Genomic DNA, 24,439 nt, shown 5'->3' on the forward strand with positions numbered 1-24,439 from the left:
GTAGCTGGATTCTTACTACAGTTAGACAAAGGCATATTGTTAGACGTTTCTATCTGTGCCGAGAAATCGGAGTCATACTTCTTGTGTTAAAGCATTTATCAATCGTTTATTTATCATCACAGATGAAACAAAATACAAAATATTACATATAAGAAAATCAAATAATTATAAGAACAAATCAAGAATTGAAAATAAACAACAAGTGTACACTGAGATAAACGGAGACTACACAACAAGTTCTACGGAGACCTTATACAAAGTCTGGCCACCGTGCTAGAAAAAAAAAAACGTATAAGGTAGGGGAGGGAATAAGCAACAAATAAAGGTTAAAAGAGACGAGTAGACTAAGTATTGCACACATGAGTAATCATGATTGAGTAAGGTAGAGTTTAAGACTCTTCCTAAAGATATTTACTGTATTAATTTCCTTTATAATATTTGGCAATGAATCCCAGAGATTAATACCAGTAAAATAGATATTATTACGAATAAAAGCAGTACTGCGTGTATCATGGTTATGAATGTCAAATTTATGCTGTATGCAGTTACTTATTGTATCAAGTAGAAGATTACTTACAAGGCGAAACATGCATACACCATTAATGGTCATTACATCTAGTTATTTGAAACATGGGTGGTATATGATAAATAAAACCACGTTGCACATAAGGCGTACAGCCCTTTTCTTAAGTTTATGTTCATTTGTAATAGTATAACTGTGACCCGAACCCCACGTCATATTAGCATAAGAAATTACCGGCAAGATCAGTGCATTGTACAACAATAGAACAACTTTATAATCAAGTATATCTTGAAATCTATTAATAATGCCTATAGACATTGCTACTTTGTTACATAAATTGTTGTTATGCAATGTCCAATATAGATTCCCATGAATAGTAACTCCTAAACATTTGGTACATGTTACTCTCCTAATATTATTATTATTGCTCATTCTGTTAGGTCTTTATGATCATAGAGAATAGTGGTACCATCAGCAAACATTGTAAACTTTAATTTGTCAGAAGAAGCACTGATATCATTCATATAGATCATGAATAACAGGAGACCAAGTAAAGATCCCCGAGGCACACCACAAATTACGGTGTGTAGACTAAAACCTGTGGAGTTAATGTTCACATACTGAGTACGATTTTTTTAGATAGCTAGAGATTCAGTTGTGAACTCTGTCTCTTAGGCCATACGTGTGCAATTTATGTAATAGTATAATATGATATACAGTTTCAAAAGCCTTCGACAAGTACAAAAATATGCCAATAGAATACATTTTATTATCAAGGGTAAATGTTACCTTATTAACAACATTCGCAAGAGCCATAAACGTAGAGTGTTTCTTAAGGAAGCCATACTGATTATTATCACGAATGTTGTATTTACTAAGGAAATGTGAAATTATGTTATGCATTAATCTAGCTAATACTTTAGAAAGAACAGGAGGTACAGATATATGCCTGTGTTTACTAAGCTAGGATCGCCGACTTAAACTATTGGAATCACCTTGGCATTTTTTAGCTTGTCAGGTAAACACCAGTTTCTATTGAAACATTAAAATATGGGTATCAACACCTGCAATAGAATAAGAACTTGCTTTAAAACATCGAATGAAATCTGGTCAATGCCCTAGCTCTTCCCACTTGGCATTGAAAGAATTACCTTTCAAACCATATCAGGGTCAGTGGGAGTGAGGAACATTGTATTTTCATTATAAAAATTCCCTAAACAAGTTGAATAGTTAACTTGTTATTGTTACTTATTTTGCTGGCCAATGATAGACCGACATTTATGAAATAAATATTAAAAGCTTCAGCAATGACTTGGGGGTCACAATAGTGTTCCCCATATTGGTCATAATGTAAACATATTTGACTTATTCCTTTTTCTTCAATAAAAAATTGATCACGTCTCATATTTTCTCGACATTATTAACGTTAGACCTATTTTTCGCGAAAATAGTCTCGTCTAACCTTTGTGATCATATTATTCAACTTGTTCCTATATGTGGTATATTTTTGTTTTCGTCTATCAGAAAAATTACTGACAGATCTTCGGTATACGGCATATTTACGTTATATAGATGATGGCAAACCTGGCCATGGGTGCGAATTTTTTAAGAGGACCTGTGTATTAAAGAAGTTACAACATTGATGAAAGCATTACAACACTCCTCAACGTTTGTGTAAGTCACTATATTAAACAAACCAAATTCCTGTAGTTCATGACTAGTTGAAGTTATACTAGCACTAGAATATAAATGCTTCCACTGAGGGATATGTGTGAATAAATCAGCCCCCATTATGTAGGTATCCTAATTCTTGAATTGCACGCAATAAATTATGGTTTTTCAAACTCTTCGATAAACAATGTGCAGTTTGAATTGGGGGGTTATAAATCACACCAATAAAAGTATTTTTATTCACCTGATTTGATTTGCAGAAAAAGATGTTCAAATTTTCTACAAGTTAAATCAATATATACATCTGTAATATTGCACTTATCGTTAAAGTACAGTGCTACACCTACGCCTCTGCCTGTTTCTCTGTCTTTATGCTCATATAACGTAGAAGATGTATATCACCCAGTAGTGATTACAGGATTGTATTCGTAATAGGGTCACAGAGGATCAGAGTGAAGTATTATGTAAGCCTACTAAAAGAGATCACATTAAACTTTATTGTGTCAGACAAAATGTTTGACACTGGATTAAAATGTAAACTGGTAGTAAGGAGCAACCAGATGGTTGTACCCACACAGATGCCGTAGTTAAACTGAATGGTATCTTATATGGGTGTTAGTACATGGGGATTTGGTCAAAATAATACCAAAATATGTCTACACTGTCTCTTATTGTAATATTACAACAAGGAAGTAGGTGGTCTCAACGACAATCATTGTGTCGATTAACTTGCTCATTTACTCTCTATTTAGAAATATCCAGTACCCTTTATTGTTTATAACTTAATTCGTTAGACGCATTTTGCATTACAGATTGGCTCACTAGTTAAGTTGTTTTTTTCTTGGACTATAAATTATCAAGACAAAGAAGCTACCTTAAGTTATCGTTTAAGACACATGCGATGTTTTTGTTGTTGTTGTACTTTGCAATTACTTTACGTGTACCAGCATGTTTTTGTAATGATATGACTGTTAATCCAAGCTGACGGAGTAATATCACACAAGGTTGTTAACATAAAACCTTATTTAAACCACACCCTAGTACTCCAGCCATGTAAAAAGGAAAACATGTGATATTGATTAAGGTCTCCGTCCAGCAATTATACTTACTAGAAGAAAAATCATGATATTTCATTTAAAAAAAAAAAAGTCTACATAATCCACAGTAAAGTTCGCAATATGAGTAAATTTCATTATTAATTGGAAGAGCCCCCTTTCTTTGCTTCCCGAGGGTACACATATCGGAGTGGAGCTATCAAACCATACATGCGTACTATGCTTTTATTTTATTTTACAGGGTAGCATATCAATGTCCTAACCATTATTGTTGCTAAAATTTTTTGATCGATATAAATGAATACCATTCCAAAAACGTTTAGAATAATTCCACCTGCCATTGATTGTGTTATGTCCAATCCTCCAACACAACAACGGTCAGTGTGAATTACTGGTAGCAATTTGATAATGAAATATTCGGTGTCCCATACTGCCTGCGAATTCCTGTCACCGGACACTTCGATTTTCACCGATACTAGGATACACAAATGAATATTCATGTTTATTGGTCTATAACCAATCAAATATAAGTTAATTAACATATTTTGATACAAGTGTTGTATACGGCTACCTTTGTATATATACTAATGAAGTTGTACAGTGATGAGTAGGATTGAGATACGTTAGGAATATGAGATATTGGAAATGGTTCTGTGAAATTTCTAAAACAAAGTACACTCGGAAGAGCCCCCTATATTTGGTTCCAGAAAGGATATGGATCGGGGGGAGAACCGTTACATCATATAATTTATGAAATATTTATTTGTGGAATTGATAATCAGTTATTCAATCATATTTTTCCACCGATACTTTAGCAATATCCGTCATTATATATGTAATCATTTATTCAATTAGATTACGTTGTCATAACGTTGCATACGTTTTTATAACTTTCTCTGGTGCAATGATGAGTGGGGGATTAGGGGTATGACCGTGTAAATGTCAAATGTACAAGCTTTTTTTCAAGTACAAATAGTACCAGAACACCATACATATACATGAATAACCTTAGGCCATTTTGAATAAGAACCATTATGTCGACAAGAAAAAAACAATAATGTATCGGCATTGACAAGGACGATACGTCGGATCAATTTATTTTATTCTTCAATTTTATATTTGTTCAAAGTAAGTCGATGTTGGTTCCAAATATTTTGCGATAAAATAACAGTCGTTTTTTCATATCGCATTTTCTTTGCGTTTTAATGTTTGATATCCACAAATAAACTTTAAGCTATGAAATTTTAGAAATTATTCTAGTCACAATTTATATGGTCTAATTGGAGGAAAGAGCGGATGGGGTGCTGTCACTGTAATATGTGGGTATTAAAGACTGCTATAATATTTCCACTTTTTAAGCCTTTCTTTATTTGATGTTTTCTAACAATTGTTGTATCTATGTACTAATGCTTAAGGTTTACTCCTATACTTCCTATTTAGAAATGGCTTTAATTTATTCAGGAACTAAAATCTTACAGTCGAGAGAAAATTCAATATTTCAAACGGTACCAGAAATTCGGTGAAGAAATGTGTTTTATATATAAACGCCAGTCCTTTGTGTAATTTACAATACAAAGGATTTAAAGTCGGAACACAAAGGCTACCGTCATCCCGTGTTCCACCCACCCTCCCCCACTTCCCACCACCTCCCTCTCCGCCCTCCCGGTACTGTGAAATTCTTTAAGAAAGGTCTCAAAGGGTTTCACGGCGGAATATCTCTCATATTTGTTATATTTTAAACACAATAATAAAGTTTCAAATATGTGCTGGACTGGAAGAGGTTTAATAAGGATCATCAGGTGTTTATTGCACTTCAATAGCAATTTGGAAGACGATATTTTTTTTATATGTGGGACAATCAAGCAGACGACAAAATGAATAAACGCTACATGATATTCTTACATAGAGATGCGTAAGGGAAAAAGAAAGTTATGTAGACCAATGAGTAAAGTAAGAGAGACTGTTGAGTATAATCCTTAGACAAATAACTCAATAAAGGAGTCGTCCGAAACCATGCTTATATGATCAACTTCGTCTGAATGTAAACGCTTCTCTAGTTTTCGAACGTTAATACCCCCCCCCCCCAAGTGTCACTGTAAGAAAGGTGATTCGAGAATTAGGATGGAACATATCAGGGTGGTTTCGTCTGGGTGTGTTCTGTGTTCTTGATCGTCAGATATACTAACTAAATAACTCAGAAAGCATATAGAAAATGATGACACATAATGGCAACATTAAACATTGAAATACTATTTAGTTCTCTATTTTTATCTTTTATTTTTTTATCTTTTATTTGTTTTTTATTTGATATTATACTCAGTGCCACAATTAAAGATGACCTTTTAATTAATATAGTTCAAGTTCAATGCATTTATCGGAAACAGACAAAATATAAGGAGTCATCGAGTTCCATGAGATAGGTAGTTCAACGTCATTTGGTATTGTCCCTCAAAACATATTCATGTCTTGGAAGTAGTCTTTGGGATCGATCGATGTTAATGATACTGTACGTGATGATATAACTTTAAAATGTTCATCTGCTTAATAGTGTATATTTTATTCACTTTCATCTTCCAATACATAAACTTTGCCATACTTTTGATATGTACTTCCATATTAAACATATGTTAGTATATCGCCAACCGATTCCCTATCCTTGTTTTCTTGACGACTTTTCCTTACTAATTTGATCATTGAACAGAACGAATTTTCATTGTTGTTGTCGTTATCCCGCAATCAGAGCCGTGAAGATTCTTCCAGAAGATACCGCGGTAATCGTTGTGGGAGTAGTCACCGTTGATATTGGAGTAGCCACATGAGTAGAAAGTTGTCTCATAGACCGGGTTTTTGTTTTTGCAGCATCTATAATCGTCATAACCGCTACAGCCATCGCAATTATAGCATTTATATTCAGGACGATGATCTTCACAATAACACAAGTAATCATCATAATTACAGTAATAATAATGATAACAATAAGTACAGTAATAGTAGCAGCCACAGTCAGAGTACTCGTAGTCGCCTGTATCTACGCGGTTGCTATATGAGTAGCAGTTGCTGGTGGAGCCCGTATTACTATCGTCTGGATACCACCAGCCACCTCGGTGTTTTTCTGCGCAATCGAAGGTACTCGATCCATCATTGTCTTGATCGTGCGTACTAAATTGATATCCTGAATTTGCTCCCATTGCGTTATTACCTGGAAAGAAAGCAAATACTTAATGAAGTTATATTTTTGTCAACTCTTTTTATAAGCAAACTGGACGTTATTAAACTACCTTGGGTTAGTTTGCTGTAACTTTCGGTTGTTAGTGGGTTTGTTGTTGCGTTAGTTCATGTTTGATTATGATTTTAGGTTCATATATAAATTCTTGAGCTTTCTTTTCGCAGTGTAATAATTGAAGATAGGTGTCAATTTCCAGTTTTCTGGAGTAGTTCCAATTTTGATGATTTGTGTGGTAAACTTACTTTATACATCGTTCATTATTAAATAATATATATTTGGTATAAGTAGTAAACTTTATGATACTCTTTCACTTTTGCGACGAACATTCTATAGTAAAGTGTTTTGAATGTACAAGTGAGATGAGTAGAAATGTTAACAGCTAATTCTTCAAATTCTGTCAAATAAAACGTATAGTTTTGAGTATTAAACTAATAGTTTTTCAAATAGGAGGGAAAATATGTAAAGTGTTGGATTTTCTCATCTTTGTCACAATCATCTTTCGTAAAACGTCTTATCTTTCATCTAACGTTTATAGATCCATTTAAGATTGACGAAAAGGTGATTTACCTTTATTCTGATTATAAATTCATACATATAAGAAATAAGGGGGTAATGCTATTTGGAAATGTAACACATACGACGTATCTCAACTTATCTCTCAAAAAACGTCCGAAATATTTGATATTTTTCTATTGTCATTGTAATATTATAGGCCTCTTAATAATTCCATGAACGAATATTCAATGGATTAATGACGTTAAAGCCATATTTAATGAAGTTTCTAGGTTCCCAGGCTAGTTATTTTGCCTTTCTTTTCTAAGATTGACAAAGTCTGAATGAAAGTGCATATAATTATACAAACACGTGCTAAAGTGTTAAGCAATTGTACAATCAAGAAACGGAACGAGACTGTAGGCAGGAGGTCTAGTACATACATTAGTATCTACACTATATTTCTAACATGACCTGAGTATATGTACGAGTACAAATCCTATTGTGTGATTACGACTACAGGTAGTTATGTTAGAATAATATTATGTAATAACTGCGTGTGACTGAGTATGATTGACATTTATGATTGCGTATGATTGACTGCGTATGATTGACATTTAGCACAATACATACCAGCATTTCCATTGTAGCCATCCAATGACAGTCGGTATTTGTCTCTCTCGTTACTGATACTGAAAGATGAATAACGGCTGTCGTATGTGGATCCTTCCGTGTTTGTCTTTTCTATTAGAAGTTGGTAGGTTTTTTGATTTGTCAATTTGTATATTTTATCGTTGCCAATCCAATGATTTCCTGTGGGACTTCCAAACCCGTTTTTGTACTCATTCCAGTTTCGATAAAAGCTGACGGATCTACTTGTACGTCGTTGCAAAATCTACAAAGAGAATCAATAAGTTTATATATGACAAGTGAGAAATATATAAAAAAAATTGTTCTACAATAAGTAAGATAAATTAATTGATGAAGCTCAATATTCCGATTTGTTTTAAACTGAAAGGAAGATGGATCAATTTAATTAAATAATTGAATGATTTACTTCAAATGTTAGTCAACGTAGTCCTGTCATATAAGAAAACACAAGTTTAACATGGGAAAGCTATTGATTGTCAATGGCTAAACTTACTGTCCATCCCCCACTAGACATTTCACAAAAAACTTCAAACCCGGAGCTTCCAGCGGGATAAATGGTATATTTTCCGTTATTTCTTCTACCCGCTCTGTAAAGATCAGAACAATCTTTCGGTCCACTGCGGGTACATGTAACACCATCACCTTCAAACCATTCGTTACAGTAACATCTACGGATATCATTCCGCTCCTCGCAGGTTGCGTCTGCACCACAACTGTACCTCTCACTTGTAAGTACGTTACTGTTGCAGGTTATTCGTAGGGAACAGTCAGAATTTATGTATGATTCACCTTCCTGGAAAGATAAATGTTAGACGACATATTCCGAAGATAGTAAAATATATGTTAATTTGTTACATTTTTAACGACTTTTGATGACACACTGGATTAAAACTAATATACGGTCATGAGCGTTTTAAATATATTAGGCAACGTACATCGTTCTTGATGTATCATAATTGCGTTGCCATATCTATGTATTTTCGCTAGGTCTAAATTGAATTACAGGCAAATAAGTTTAAGATACCCTAAAAGAATCGTACTGACCCTTAAAACACTTCCTTTGGCAGCAACGAAGCAGTTGTGTGTGCAAGTCACTCCGTCCCCTTCGTAGTTTGGATTGCAGTAGCATTTGCGGACACCGTTCCTCTCAGCACAGGTTGCCTGATCACTACACTGGTAATTCGCCTTTATAATATGGTTGTTGCTACAAGTTGATCTTCGTGTACATCTTGAATTGATGTAAAACTCGCCTTCCTAATATAATATATTCAGTGGGAAAATATTAAAATAATAAATGAATTTTGGATTTGCGGTTGTCACAGTGAAATGTACAGCATAGCAAAAATGGCTGGCCAATTTCAATTTTTTTTTTCTGGCAAAGGGTGTCAATCTTTAAGAAAGTTTAATGCGATCTTTGCAGCCAACTCTGATGTTGGGGGCCTAGGGATTTACAATTATTGTTTTGTTTAAAGTAGATGTCAAATGTTGCATTCCGTGACGGTTTATTGCCACTAAAAACTCAACTTACAATACGTTTGAAACGCACTATTTAGGTAAAAAGTACCCAATAATATTGTTTAAGGATTATAAAGTAATGCACAACCGTAGAAGTGATATTATGCTTCCCGACCAAATGTAAAACATCCCTTGACTGACACTTTTGCCTGGCCTGTCGAATAAAATGGGGTCCAAGGTCCCTGCCTAACCACGATGCGCTCGCCACACGGTTATCTTTAAATGTAATGTGATACTTGACAAGTTTAAATAGTAAAGGTTTGCGTGAAATAATATGAACAATGAATTAAGAGTTAAGCATTTTAAAATGTCCTGAAAGAACTGTACTGACCCTTAAAGCACTTCCTTTAGCAGCAACGAAGCAGTTGTGGGTGCACGTCTCTCCGTCCCCTTCGTAGTTTTGATTGCAGTAACATTTACGGACACCGTTCCTCTCATCACAGGTTGCCTGATCACTACACTGGTAACTCACCTCTATAATCTGGTTGTTGCTACAAGTTGATCTTCGTGTACATCTTGAATTGATGTAAAACTCGCCTTCCTAATATAAGATATTCAGTGGGAAAATATTAAAATAATAAATGAATTTTGGATTTGCGGTTGTCACAGTGAAATGTACAGCATAGCAAGAATGGCTGGCCAATTTCATTTTTTTTTTTCTGGCAAAGGGTGTCAATCTTTAAGAAAGTTTAATGCGATCTTTGCAGCCAACTCTGATGTTGGGGGCCTAGGGATTTACAATTATTGTTTTGTTTAAAGTAGATGTCAAATGTTGCATTCCGTGACGGTTTATTGCCACTAAAAACTCAACTTACAATACGTTTGAAACGCACTATTTAGGTAAAAAGTACCCAATAATATTGTTTAAGGATTATAAAGTAATGCACAACCGTAGAAGTGATATTATAATATAAGATATTCAGTGGGGGAAAATAAATCTGTAAATGTATTGTGTAAATGAATTACGATAATCGACAAGTTCAACCGTCATAATTAACGTTTTAGTTTCACTCTCCTGGAAATGATAAATGTTAAAGGGTTTATTCCAGTGAAAGTAAAATCAATGTTCATTTGGTACAACGCTTGATAACGCTGATTGAATAAAACTGAATTTCTACTATTAAATGGTCATGAGCGTTATATATATCTTGGGTAAAGTTCATCATTCTGGATGTAATTGCTTTGGATGACTTATTTTGCTAGGTCTTAATTAGAAGACTTTTGCAAGAACATGAAAAACCGAAATATGGGGACAATCAATATCAACAATAATAATGAGAATTAATAACAGATATAATAAAGAGTAAGGTCAATCAATTGCAATCCAAGATTTTAAGTTATAGTGTACTTTTCATGTTATATATTAAGACTTGTGAACGGCATCAAATACACTTACTGCTAATACGACGCCTTTCCCTCGGACGTAACAGCCACATTGCTCTTGAGGTATGCAGCTATCTCTAAAAATCATTTGGTTTTCTGGACAAAGACATCTCTCTGGTTCCGCTGGATCCGGTATGACACAATCATTCGGATTCTCACAAGTCCTTTCACATGTATTATTATAATTATCCTTGTTGGATGAGCACCAGGTAATGGGTAAATCTGGTAAAATTGAAACCACCAAAATTTAATCCTAGCTTGAAGTGTTAACTCACTTTTATTACATAACTTTATTATCGAATCTTGTTACCATCGTCATGCTCTGGCCGCTCAGAACAATTGCTGACTGTTAACAAAGGATCAAATGGGAGCCGGATTTGTTATTGTTTAGACTCATTTAACTTATACTCATTAATGTCACACGTTCAAAATAATATTACATTTTCAAGTATTCGACTATGGGCATCAATAAATACAGTTGTCTACGATATTCATTTCTTCCATTGAAACCTTTCTTTAACATGCTTCAATTTCCGTTTTGAGTACAAAGATATGGAGAAAATAATTTATAATTGTCTAACCTGTTATTCCTTCGACATCAGTAAGAATTGTTATAGAATAATTCCCCCATTCATCCGCAATGCGAAAGTTGTCGTATGTCAAGGAATATGACTGGCCTGAATAATTCTCTAGCTCGATGCGCAGCTGGTAATTCTTTTGATTGATCAAGTGAGCTAACTTTTCGTTACCAATCAGAAATTCACTGCCTAAGAAACCAATACCGTTTTTGTATTCATCCCAGGTTCGATTAAAACCGATGGATCCATCAACACGTCGTTGTATGACCTGAAGAATTCAAAAGATCGGTAGACAACTAACGGATACATTTCATTATCACTATGATCTAAACCTTATAGCCAAAACGTGGGGCTCACATCAATAAATAAGAATAGGATAGAACATATTTGTGATGTTGCGTTATATGTTATCTGAATACATATCTATATCACTATCATAGGTGTGCACATACAATACGTTTTCTAATCGTATTAAAAGTCAACGTATTTACTCTGGGTAGTTTTGTTTTCGATATTAGGCTTCAAATACCCATACATTGTACAAGGTATATCATCCAACATACTCTACAACTAAAATGTATGGACAATTCCAATGTGTTTTACAAAGTGTATATTGGAGATATTGTAAGTGTTCACGTCTTGAAATACATTACGTACTGTCCAACCTCCAGATGTAGTGTTATGATCACAATATGTCTGAAATGGTTCCGGATACTGGTCAGGTTTAATCAGGTATACACCGGATTTGGCGTTGATAGAAGAACATTGGTTAAGTACTTCATGACAATCCCTTGGATATTCCGGAGTTTGGAATAGAAAATACTGCAAGTCTAGCAACGGAAATAATGTTTAAAAGAAGATCAGAACAACACGTACATATGTTGCAGAATCAGCTCCATATTAACAAATTCTTCCAACATAAATATGATAGCTACTTTGCAACAGCTTTGTTTAAATTACACTGTAAAATATACGTAGTAACTACTATAAACCATAACTAAAGGTATTCAATCATTTCGGCTAATATTCATGGAGGCTAATTTCTGCTAGAATATTTTATATGAAATGAAACTCTAACGCAAAAAATACCGTGACTCTGTGGCGACATGGTCAAAGAAGCAAACATGATTAGTAATAGCTTTCCTTGACACGAGGGTATGATTTGTCCCTATTTTCACCTTAACACAGTCTAACGTTTATCAGCAGTAACTGAGATTTGAAACTGCCTAATTATTGAACGAGCCTACCGTAAGCAATGTCTAAACAAAGTGCGTGTTTTGTCCCTTCTGTTACTGTTACTTGCCATTTATCTTCTAAAGAAGATCCTGTTACGATCGAATCGTCGGGCTAACTTACTTTGCACAAACTACTAACAAGTATGAATAAATATAATAGGAACTATCTTTATTCTGGAAATATGAATTGACTAATGACTTGTAATTCTTTCAGATTTATTATCGCTGAGAATCTACAATTAACCCCAATCCGCGCTAAAGCTACTTTAATACACAGTACAAGGACATTATAGAGAATTCTAAATCATTATTTATCTTACAAATTAAAATAGGAGAAATTCCTCTAAGAAGTACATCTTCATGGTTCCTTTCTAAATTAAACTTTTTTTCTGAACTATTATTTAGAAAACAAATTTCTGTTACTTGGTTAGTTTTCGGTAGTTTATATTAATCGTTACCCTAACAGAAGAAAAAAAAACTTACTTGAATCGTTGACTCTTGTGCTTGACGATATCTGAGGTAACAAACATTTAAAGAGAATGTGCGATTTAGTAAAGTACATTCTGAAGAAACAATTTCAAGTTAAGAAGATTGTACGAAGGTCAATGTATCACAAAATACAGTACATACGCCAATCTATTGCACCTTCAATTGAACAGATCCTATCATTTTAAGTTTAAATATTCAAAAGAGAATGTTATAGCTCATTGAAATAAAATCTGATTTTGCTTTTGATTCAAATAAATAAAATATTTCCAACTTGTTAACTATTATAGAATAGGTGATAAGAACGGAAAGAAAAGTTCACATTCCAACTTCTTATATGTCCGTTTGCATGTCTTCAAATACTTGGTTTTCTCATTACTACACATAAAACAATCATAGGTCACCATACAATAACTTAATTAAACGATCATAACTACGATAAGCAGATGAAAGTAATATTTCCTGTACATTATGCTAAATGAAATGTGAATGGCATATTATCTAAAAAGGCGAAAAAACATACAATACATTATTGAAAGAAAATTGAGATTACAAAAACAGCGTTATCTATTAATTAAAAACAAATTGAAACCTTACCCACGTCTTTTAAAAAGCATGTATCCGACTGTACATGTTCCCGCATTATACTATTTTTTTTTAGTAATGAATGTTGTTCATTGCGGGTGTGTGTGAATTACGAATACAAAAATTGTCGATATAAATAGGCTTTTTTAAATATAAAAACTCTTCACGAAATCCAAAGTTGTTTGGCACGCTCCCAAGTTGCATATTATTAACCAAAAGCGATAATTTTTACCTTATTACCTTTTCGCATACTAAGAACCTCACTTAAACACGGTGATTTTAAGATTAATGAAATAATGCAATGTGTTTGTGTCCGTCAAACGCTTCCGTAACCTATTACTAACAATGACAAGCTCTATATTATGTAGAAACATGCAATTCAAGAATTCAAAGTTTTTTGTTTTTACAATTAAATAAAAAAATGGAATAATTGCAGTAATTTCTAACTATTTGGAAACGTATTCTAGTTACAATATTCATCAAATTGTATTCTATTTTTATAATGAGTCACTTTATTCTGAGCTTCTTGAAAATAAATGAAGAAAGTTCATAATCCGTAAAACTTTTATCTCCTAGTGGTGTTCGTATAGTAAGCTATGTGCAATTATCTAGAGCGGGAAACTGGATACATTATGCTAATGAGGTACTTATACACTGGGACAACGTGCAATTTACCCTCAAAAGCTTGAAAATAGCAAAGTTTTGAAAATATGTCCAAAACAAGAGCAACCAACCAAATTGAAAATTCATCCGTTGTGAAGAAGAGTATTGTTGGTTTCGACACGTACAAGCCACTTGATTGACTTGGGCAAGAATCAACAACACAATATATCTTTTTTGTCTTCAACATCACAAAACACGTATACGTTTTACGCCCCAGCTACTGACGCTAATTGTCAACATTCGTTCGCCTGAAAGCTAAAACTGCTACAACAACTTTTTGTGACAACAACTTTTTGCTCATAGAAAATATGTCGATATTTTTAGAAATATTGTACTCAAAACGTATGCAATAACTAAGGCTTTCAATGTACTCACATTATGCAGAGTTATCTGTAACCTACGAAAACATGGTTAAAGTTATATTTTATATTTTTATCAATGAAAAAAAAAACTTTAAGAGCGGAGTAGAAAATGTTTGTCAAAGCCTAACACTTGTATGTCGATTCACGCTCAATCAAAATAACCACATGTATAGCAAAAGACAAGTTAGCGTTTCCATATCGAGAACTGTTTAGATTACCCTTTGTGCACATCAGCAAAAATGGATACTCTTTCGGCAACTTCACGTTTACTATATCTATTTAAGACAGAACACCATTCTTAAAAGCCACACAACATCCCCGTGAACCCAGCTCTCATGAAAACACATCCTTGTTCATAACAAAACGTGCATGACTATTTGTTTTCTACCTTTCGTTTGCGTAATTCTCTGAAGTATCCTAAATCAAGGATAACATATCATATCATTACGACACATATCTTTCTTTTCTTCTCTTGATATAAAAGGATGTGTCATTTGACGCATGTGCGCAAAGCTTTGTATGAAAGAAAGTTAGATATAACGTTGAAGGAGGATATAATTCGGATATATTGCATAAATGCCAGATCCGTCGAATTCAGTAAAACATCACATTTATCGTATTGAATATAAAATATAAGAATTAGTCAGTATTTTATTTGTTCATTGGTTCAGGACAACTCTTACCTGGCTTACATGTGCTGAGATTATCCGATAATTCGTTAAGTATGTTGGGAGATAGAAGCTAATAGTATACGAGTCGTGCAAAATTCTTCTTCAAAAACGTATTTTTGTCAAAGTAGTTACGAAAAAATATATGAGTGCCTAAGTAAACGATATCTGTTAACTCTAAAGACATGATAGTTAACTGTTCAACAGTCACATCAAATTTCAAATATGACTGTAAAACAATTGTAAAACAATTTTTAGAGTTTCTGTAAAGCTATATTCATTTTGAAATTTCTTGACAATCAACATTCTCTAGATTCCCTCAAAACAACACGATTTTGAATAATAGCCGTTCTTGTCTACGTGATCACGTGTTGTATGGTAAATTTACAATATTTTTGAATTATAGACTTGCAAGGAAGAAACAAGGAAATGATGGCTTTAAGTCTGTATTGTCAACAACGTGGCAAAAAAACTTTGAATCATAAAAAAATAACATTTCTACAGTTTTGTTCTTTTAAAAATAGAATCAGGAGCTTCATAACGGAAACGCACAGCGAGAAGACATATGCATTTATTAAGTGTTTTGTCGAGGATGATTGAATAATGTTAATAAACATGGATGTTTGACTATACTCCTTTTTCTTGACATTGGGTTGGTACAACTTTAAAAACTATTCTTAGCATTAATCTTTCTTATAATTGTTGGTTGGTAGTCGATCATTCTGATGCTACAGGCAGATTTTAAATCACAGAGGCAAAATTTCAAAACTGAACATGTAACGTTTTACATTGAATTTTTTAATGCTTCATTCTTAATTTCTTATCACTTTTGATAACATTTAAGTTATAATGTTCGTACTTTATTTTTATTTTTAATGCGGCGTTTCCTGCAAACTTCTTACAAATATGTTGTTTATTAGAATAAATAAGTTTAGTTGATGACTATTACATTGACAGGCGTCAAAATCATTCCTACGATAAACGCACAAGACCAAATCGCACACACTATTAACAGATGCAGTGCAATACGAAAAGGAAGAAAAGAGGAAATGATGGATGCAACCCTGTCTTGTCGACAACGTGGCAAAAAAGCTCTGAATCATAAATTATAACCTTTCTACAGTTTTGTTCTTTTAAAAAACAGAATCAGGAAATTTACAACGGAAACGCACAGCGTGAAGGCATACGCATTTATTTATTGTCTTGTCTGGGAGGATTGAGTATTGTTAATAAACAAGTCTGTTTTACTATTCTTCTTTTTCTTGACATTGGTCTGGTACAACTTTTAAAACAAATTCTTAGCTTCAATATTTGTTTATTATTGTGTACGATCTTTCTGACTCACATTGACTTTTTTGTATTATACTTTATTCTCAATTTCTTATCACTTTTCATAACATTGAGGTTACAATTTTCGTACTTTATTTTTAGTTTTAAAGCGGCGTTTCGTGCAAACTTGTTACAAACATGTTGGCTATTGGAATAACTATATTTAGTTGTTGATTATTAAATTGATAGCGTCTAAACCATCCATATGATAATCGCACATGACCGAATCGACAATATTATTAACAGATGCATGTGTAATACAATACAATGACCGCCAGAAGGAAACAAGACATTGGAGAACAATCAGTGTTACCTTAGCCCGGAAAATCGTAAGGGAAACAATTGAAATTAACAGGTTGATACATTTACAAGAACGAATATTAAGATTGACATTGCTTGGTCATGAAAAAAAGTTTCAAGACAAAATACAGAATTATTAAGATAAACATTGTGTACATAAAACTATTAGAGACGATGTATCAGTATTGAGCTAGTACGAAAAGGGGTTACTTGGCTTACAAATATCGGTTGCCTAATTACCTGTATCAAATATAAGGTGTGTTGGGGATGTTTGGCAAATAATTGTTAATCCTTGTAAGATACATTCGTTTCCTCTTGTGTATTTGCATGGTGAACTGATCAATATTTATTCGTTCGTATGCCTACGTGCCTGTTTTGAATAGTGTATTACATAAATGCGTCTATTCTGTTATGTTTTACAGATACCTGTACAGAGGACAAATTTGAAAGCTGTTGTCAGATATATATATATATATATATATATATATATATATATATATATATATATATATATATATATATATATATATATATATATATATATATATATATATATATATATATATATATATATAACATATTAACACTTTTGTGAACGAGAATTTAAAAGTGCTTGGAATTCTCTCATTTTGAATTGATCTAGTACTGTTTGTGTAGTGTAAACTTGATTGTTAAATATTGCACACATAAACTGATACAATACTGAGGTTTTCTTAGCTCGTTTTGTGAAAAAACAAACTTTAAGCTACACTGCGTAAAGCTGCCATTTTTATGTACACGAAAAACCCATCAATACATTATGTTCACATATTAAACGTCTGTTTATTAGGAATTATGCTTCTTTCGAATATTAAATCCAACAGATTGATAATATCAGTATAAAGTTGTAAATATAGCAAGTTGGATATTAAACTGATTCAAAAGTTTATTTATCATTTCTGTATGTATATTATTCTTTAAAAAATCAAAAGCTGAAATTGATCTATTTTATCATATTAGTTGGGCAGTCATTTTGACGGAGAGATACATTTTGTATTCGGAAAATATGAACATTTTTATGAATCGACAGAACAAATTGTCACCGTGAAGAAATAACTTCACAAGTTGTTTTATGATATTGTTACTTGTTCTATACATTTTCGTTTTAAGCTTCCTGCGATATTTTCTTTGATTAACAAATTATTGGTTAACAAGTTAATCATAAAGTCATTTTTTCCTAGCGTAGGTTAATGGATACTTAATTATATGTAGGGTTTTGAAACCCATATGCTCTCGTTACAAGGCCGTTTAGGTGTCTTGTGAAACAATTTATAGAGTTTGTGTAAAATTATATCCATTTTGAAAATTCTTGGCAATAAAACCTCGTCTAGACTCAATAACAACAACACGATTTTGAAAAATAGCCGTTCTTGTCTACGTGATCACGTGTTGTATGGTAAAGTTTTCAATAGTTTTAATTAAAGAATTTGCATGAAAAAACGAGGATATGATGTCTTCAAGCCTGTGTTGTCGACAACGTGGGAAAATAGCTCTAAATCATAAATGACAACATTTCTACAGTTTTTGTTCTTTTAAAAAACAGAATCAGGAACTTTACAACGGAAACGCACAGCGAGAAGATATATACATTTATTTATGTTTTTGTCTGGGATGATTGAGTAATGTTAATGAACAAGTCTGTGTTACTGTTCTACTTTTTCGTGACGTTGTTTTGGTAAAACTTAAAAAAAAAAAACTTTCTTAGAATGAATCTTTCTTTCTTATTGTCGGTTAGTAGACGCACTTTCTGATGCTACCGTCACAATTTCAAAACTAAAAACTTTTCACATTGATTTTTTTATTTATACTTTATTTCCTATCACTTTTCATAACATTTAGTCTATAATTGTCGTACTCTATTTGTATTCTTAACGGAAAGTTTCGAGCAAAATTCTTTCAGGTATGGCGACTATTTAAATATTCACATTTAGTTGATGATTATTACATTGACATGCGTTAAAAATCATTCCTATGGTTAACGCACATGACCGAATCAAATACATTTTTAACAGATACATGTGTAATACGATGCTATGACCGCCAGAGGGAAAACAAATCATTGGAGAACAATCAGTGTTACCTTAACCCGCAAAATAGTGAGGGGAACGATTGAAATTAGGAGGTTAATACGTTTTAAGAAGGAATATTAAGATTGACATTGCTTGGTCATGAAAAAAACAGTTTCAATATGAACTACAGAATTATTAAGATAAACTTTTTGTACACTAATGGAGACGATATTTCAGTAAAATGCTAGTATAAAACGGTGATACTTGGCTTTTAAATATTGGTTGCCAAATAACCTAAATCAAATATAAGGTGTTTTGGAGATGTTTGACAAAAAAATTATTGTTGATCATTGTAAGATACATTCTATTTCCTCTTGGGTATTTTTATGATGAACTGATCAATATATATTCGTACGTACTTGCCTGTATTGAAGAGTGTGTTACATTAATGCGTTAATTGTGTAATGATTTACAGATACCTGCCCAGCGAGCAAATATCCAAGTTGTTGTCAGTTATAAATTGTATTACTAAACATATTAACAATTTCGTGAAAAGCCAATTTTAAAGTGTTTTGATTGCTCTTAGATGAACTGTTACAATACTGAGGTTTTCTTAGCTCGTTTAAAAATTAAAAAAAAAGTTAATTTGCGTAAAGCTGCTATTTTAATGTACACGAAAAACCTATCAATACTTTAATTTTGACATATTAAACTTCTGTGTATAAGAAATTATTTTTTGCGGAATACTAAATCGAACAGATTGATCATATCAGTATAACTTTGTAAATACAGCAATTTAGATATTAAACTTAGTCAAAGTTTAATTATCATTTCCCGATGCATATGTGATTTTTTTTTTAAAAACCAATGGCTGAACTTTACCATTTTATCACACTAGTTGGGCGTTCATTTTGACGGAAAGATAAATGTTGTATTCGGAAAATATGAATAGTTTTATGAATTGACGAAACAAATTAACATTGTGAAGAAATAACTTCGTTGTTGAAATTGTAAGTTGTTTTATACGTACGGATTTTACACTTCATGCTATATTTTCTTGATAAACATATCATTATTTCACAAGTTATCATAACGTTATTTTTTAAAAGTTCTAATCCAAGGGATTCGTGTCGATTTTAAGTAGTTTAGTCTCTAAAAAATACATGTAAAAGGTAGATGTACTACATAGTTAAACTATGTTGTAGATTTTCCATTTACGTGTTTGTTTGGTTTTCAAAAAATCAACAATGTAATTCATAATTGTGTATCAACAATGATACAGAATGGACAGAACGAATATTTGGGCTACATAAGAAAATATAAGGGCAAGATAATAAATGCAATAAAGTAATACAGAGAGATAATTGTGTGCAGAATAATGCTCGATAATGCAAAACATTCCCCCCCCCCAAAAAAAAAAAAAAATATCTAAGTTTCAAAAAAGTTAGATTTGAATAGAGCGGATAGCTCACGAATCGTAATATTTCTACAAATACTCGAGGTAAGTCAGCGCAGGTAGACCGTTGTTATATTTTAAAGTTAAAAAGAAAGGTTTTTAATCTGAAGTTAATGAAATACTGAGTTCCAAATTTAAATCAGTGAAAAAAGTATACAAGTAAAACAAATCAATTCAATTTTACTTTGAAGAAATTAATTTCATTTTATTAATATTTTAGAGACTTACCCGAAAACCATTTGAGTTTAAAAGCAGCAACACCGCAAAGACGAAAATACATTTGCTTCGAAGTTCTGCCATTGATCCAAAATGAAACAGAGAAAAATGGGTGCACGAAATAAAGGAGATACTTGCTGACCTTCTGAAAGAGTGACATAAGTAATGAACGTGAATTCGTTACCCAAGGAGGGACCTTCATACGTACGGATGTCCAATTACACCACGTTATTTATCAGTCGGTCACATTTAAGATCCATAACCTATGTCATGCAATCTAGTGTGTCACATATCGACGTCTGTATATAATGTAAGTGTCGTTATTATTACAAGATAAATATGTGTTATATTTTACTAGAAGCTCTTTTATCTCGAACTGTTAGTAAGAATTAAAGAACTCGCAATTCAAACACAAGGAAATTATAAGAATGGTTGTTTACATCTCACACAATAAATGCCAAATTATCTGTATTTTGAACCATTGCTGGATTAAATTACTATATTTTCATTGTCTTAAGCTTGTCACATATGTTTGCGAGTTAACATATGATAATAGGTCGAATAGAGAAGGTGAATGATAAGAACTAAGAACTGTGTTTGTTCGTCGATTAAACTTTTGAATCGATATGGGACATCATTTCTGCAAAGGACGCTCACAACGTATTAAAATGCTTTAACACCAAATCACTCGGAATCGTGACATATCAATATCAAACAGCACCTTTCGGATATTAGACGAATCACAGGAATAGTATTTTCTGCTGGCATATCAAGGAAATAGGTTAATTCTATTTAACGATGTGGTTTTGTCTTTATTTACTGGGGTGTTAAAAATTATCAATAATTTGGATACAACAACAACAATAATTTAATTTTTCCAAATGATATGCATGGCTTGTACAGTTACTAACTACTGTTCATGTCCCGTTATACATGTTTTGAACACAAAGTAGTAATTACTATTACTTATTGATACACGGTTGTGGGACATAACAGTAGTTCTTGTACTAACCATTGGGTGCGAGTTCCTTAATACGCGATTCTAAAATGAAGTCGTATCTATTTATTGATGCCATCAGTAAGCCTATGGGTATACCGGAACATGGCATTTCTTCATCTCGACATGACAAATTGGCGTAATTTAAAGAGAGTTGTGAACAGGAATCAAACGGTACAGTTCCTACTTTACTAAAAACACATATCTAGTACAGTAACTACTGGTGCCACATTTGACACATGTTACTACTCATCATGTCCCACAGCCGTGTTTGCAACACGTAACATGTGTCACAGGTGGCACCGGTTTTTTACTGTACTAGTTATATGTATCGGATGGTTTTCCGCATATCAGTCCATTGTTTGTTACGATATCACTCATGCAGAAACTGTTCAAATGATACAATTCACTTTAATGATCATGACCAGGAACTACCCATTTCATACGCAAATTGACGGACACCATCATATTTATGATGAAGTCAACGTACCTTAACTGCTTGAACGTTACACAATTATTTACAAGGTAATGCCTTCTATTTTCCTTGCTGTTACATACAAGCTACTATATGCTGCACAACGTGGCTGGCAACTTACGATACTTAACGGAATCTGATTGACCTATAAACCGTATGATATCACGTGCTTGAGCCACGTAGCACTGTTCCACGTGTTCGATGTGATGACATCACAAGGAAATACATCTTGAATTATGACGAATAGTGTATGGATTCTTTACTACGTTGAGACAAAGGCATATTGTCAGAAGTTATCATCTGTGCCAAGAAATCGGAGTTCATACTTCTTGTGTTAAAGCATTTGCCACCCACCCCCCACCCTTCCTCATATAACCTAGAAGAGGTATCTGACCTTGTTGTTATTACAGGATTGTATTCGGAATGTAGTGAAGTATTATATAAGCCTACTACAAGAGATCGCATTAAATTGTACTGTGTAAGACAAATTGTTTGACACTGGATTAAATTGTTTACTGGTAGTAAGAAACAATCAAACGGTTGAACCCGCGTATATACCGTGAGTTACACTGAATGATATCGGTGGTTTATAGTACATGGTGATTTGGTCAAAATGATACAAACATATGTCTTTAGCATATCTTATTGTTATATTACAACAAGGAAGTACGCTCTCTCAACGACAATCATTGTGACATATCGGAGGAGAGCCATCACCTCTTACTTATAAATGATAAGCGCTTATTCAAACACATTTCTAGCAATATTTAAGAATATTCGCCAATAATAACTCATTGTCGAAGTATAATTAAATTTCTCTCGTGTTCTTCACCATTTTTTCCCATTCCGTCTAGGTTTTTATTTTTACTGTACGGAGTAGCCTATGAAAGTCTTTATGATTAAAGTTACTGATAACTTATTTGATCAATATAAAGAAATACCATTTCAAAGACGTTTAGAATATTTGCACCTGATTATGCAAGTGTCCTTCCTTCTAACACAACAAAGATAACTTTGAATTACTGGTAGCAATTTGGTAATCAAATATTCGACGTCCCATACTGCTTACACATCGACTTTCACCGGTACTGGAATATAAATATGAATGTTCATGCTTATTTTCAATAACCAGTCAAATATAGGTGAATAAAGAACTTTTGATTTCAAGTGTCGTATACGCCACTTTGCATATATACTGATGAAGTTGTACAGTGATGAGTGGGATTGAGATACGTTAGGAATATGGGATATTGGAAATGGTTCTGTTAAAGTTCTAAAACAAAGTCGACCGGAAGAGCCCCCTCTATTCGATTCCCGGGGTAAATGGATCGGGGAGAACCTTTTCATCATATACTCTATGAAATATATATTTGTGAAATATGCTAAGCGACAATTCAATCATATTTTTCCACCATTATTGAAGCAATATCCGTCAACATTTATTTAATGATTTATTCAATTAGATTACATTGTCGGAACGTTGTATTCGTTGTAATAAACTTTCTCTCGTGCAATGATAAGTGAGGGATAAGGGGTGTTGAAAGTGGTTCTGGTAAAGTGGCAACAAATATTTATAAATGATATGCGCTTATTCAAACACATTTCTAGCAATATATAAGAATATTCGCCAATAACAACTCATTGTCGGAATATTATAAAATTTCTCTCGTGTTCTTCACCATTTTCTCCCATTCCGTGTAAGTGTGTTAATTTTTACTGTACAGAGTAGCCTTACCAAGTCCTTACCATTTTTGTTACTGAAAAAAATTGATCAATACAAATAAATACCATTCCAAAGACGTTTAGAATATTTCTACCTGCTTATGTTTGTGTTATGTCCCACCCTCTAACACAGCAAACACCACTTTGAATATCTGGTAGCAATTTGGTAATACAATATTCGGCGTCCCATACTGCTAGCGATTCCTGTCATCGGACATATCGATTTTTCACCGATTCTAGGATATAAAAATCAACATTCATGTATATGTGTCAATTATCAATCACATATATGTGAATAAAGATGTTTTGATTTCAAGTGTCGTATACGCCACCTTTGTATATAAAATAAATTAGTGTACAGTGATGAACGGGATTGGGATACATTAGGAATATGGAATATTGGAAATGGTTCTGTTAAAGTTCTAAACAAAAAATAATGGAAGAGACCCCTCTGTTCGATTCCGGTGGGTATATGGATCGATGGACAACCTTTACAACATATACTCTATGAAATAATTATTTGTGGAGTTGATAAGCGATTATTTAAACATATTTATTCACCTATATGTGAGCAACATCCTTTATTTTTATTTGATCGTTTTTAAAATTAGATTACATTGTTGGAACATTGTATATTTTGTTATAATTTTCCAGATAATCACTTTACTTTGTTCGTGTTCGTGGGAGTGGGAATAGTAGTTTTAATTTCTTATACGAATTAATCGTGGTAAGTTTAGTAAATAGCTGTTTCGCTAAGCTGCAGACAGGTCTCATATTTTGTCACCAGTGTTTTTTTGTTTTTT

General features: G+C 33.0%; 1 protein-coding gene across 1 annotated transcript; it reads right to left on the reverse strand.

Annotated features, from left to right (window-relative positions):
* Positions 1–5,541: 5,541 nt before the first annotated feature.
* LOC139972949 (uncharacterized) lies at positions 5,542–13,458 on the reverse strand. The gene is made up of 8 exons (XM_071979267.1): positions 13,413–13,458; positions 11,752–11,924; positions 11,098–11,362; positions 10,530–10,738; positions 8,663–8,872; positions 8,112–8,411; positions 7,601–7,862; positions 5,542–6,448 (listed from the first exon to the last, which is right to left on the reverse strand). Exons 1-8 carry the CDS (start codon positions 13,456–13,458, stop codon positions 5,940–5,942), a joined length of 1,974 nt encoding a protein of 657 aa, XP_071835368.1. The 3' UTR covers positions 5,542–5,939.
* Between the last annotated feature and the right edge of the window lie 10,981 nt (positions 13,459–24,439).

This window comes from Apostichopus japonicus, chromosome 9, assembly GCF_037975245.1.
Source record: "Apostichopus japonicus isolate 1M-3 chromosome 9, ASM3797524v1, whole genome shotgun sequence".
In the NCBI taxonomy this organism is placed as follows: Eukaryota; Metazoa; Echinodermata; class Holothuroidea; order Aspidochirotida; family Stichopodidae; genus Apostichopus; species Apostichopus japonicus.

Bases quoted from the DNA above. Each gene is read 5' to 3' on its own strand.
- LOC139972949 (XM_071979267.1), bottom strand. From the start codon at position 13,458: ATGCGGGAACATGTACAGTCGGATACATGCTTTTTAAAAGACGTGG. The intron at 8,412-8,662 runs GTCAGTACGATT...TTATCTTTCCAG, and splicing joins CCAAAGGAAGTGTTTTAAGG to GAAGGTGAATCATACATAAA. The intron at 7,863-8,111 runs GTAAGTTTAGCC...TTCTCTTTGTAG, and splicing joins TGTCTAGTGGGGGATGGACA to ATTTTGCAACGACGTACAAG.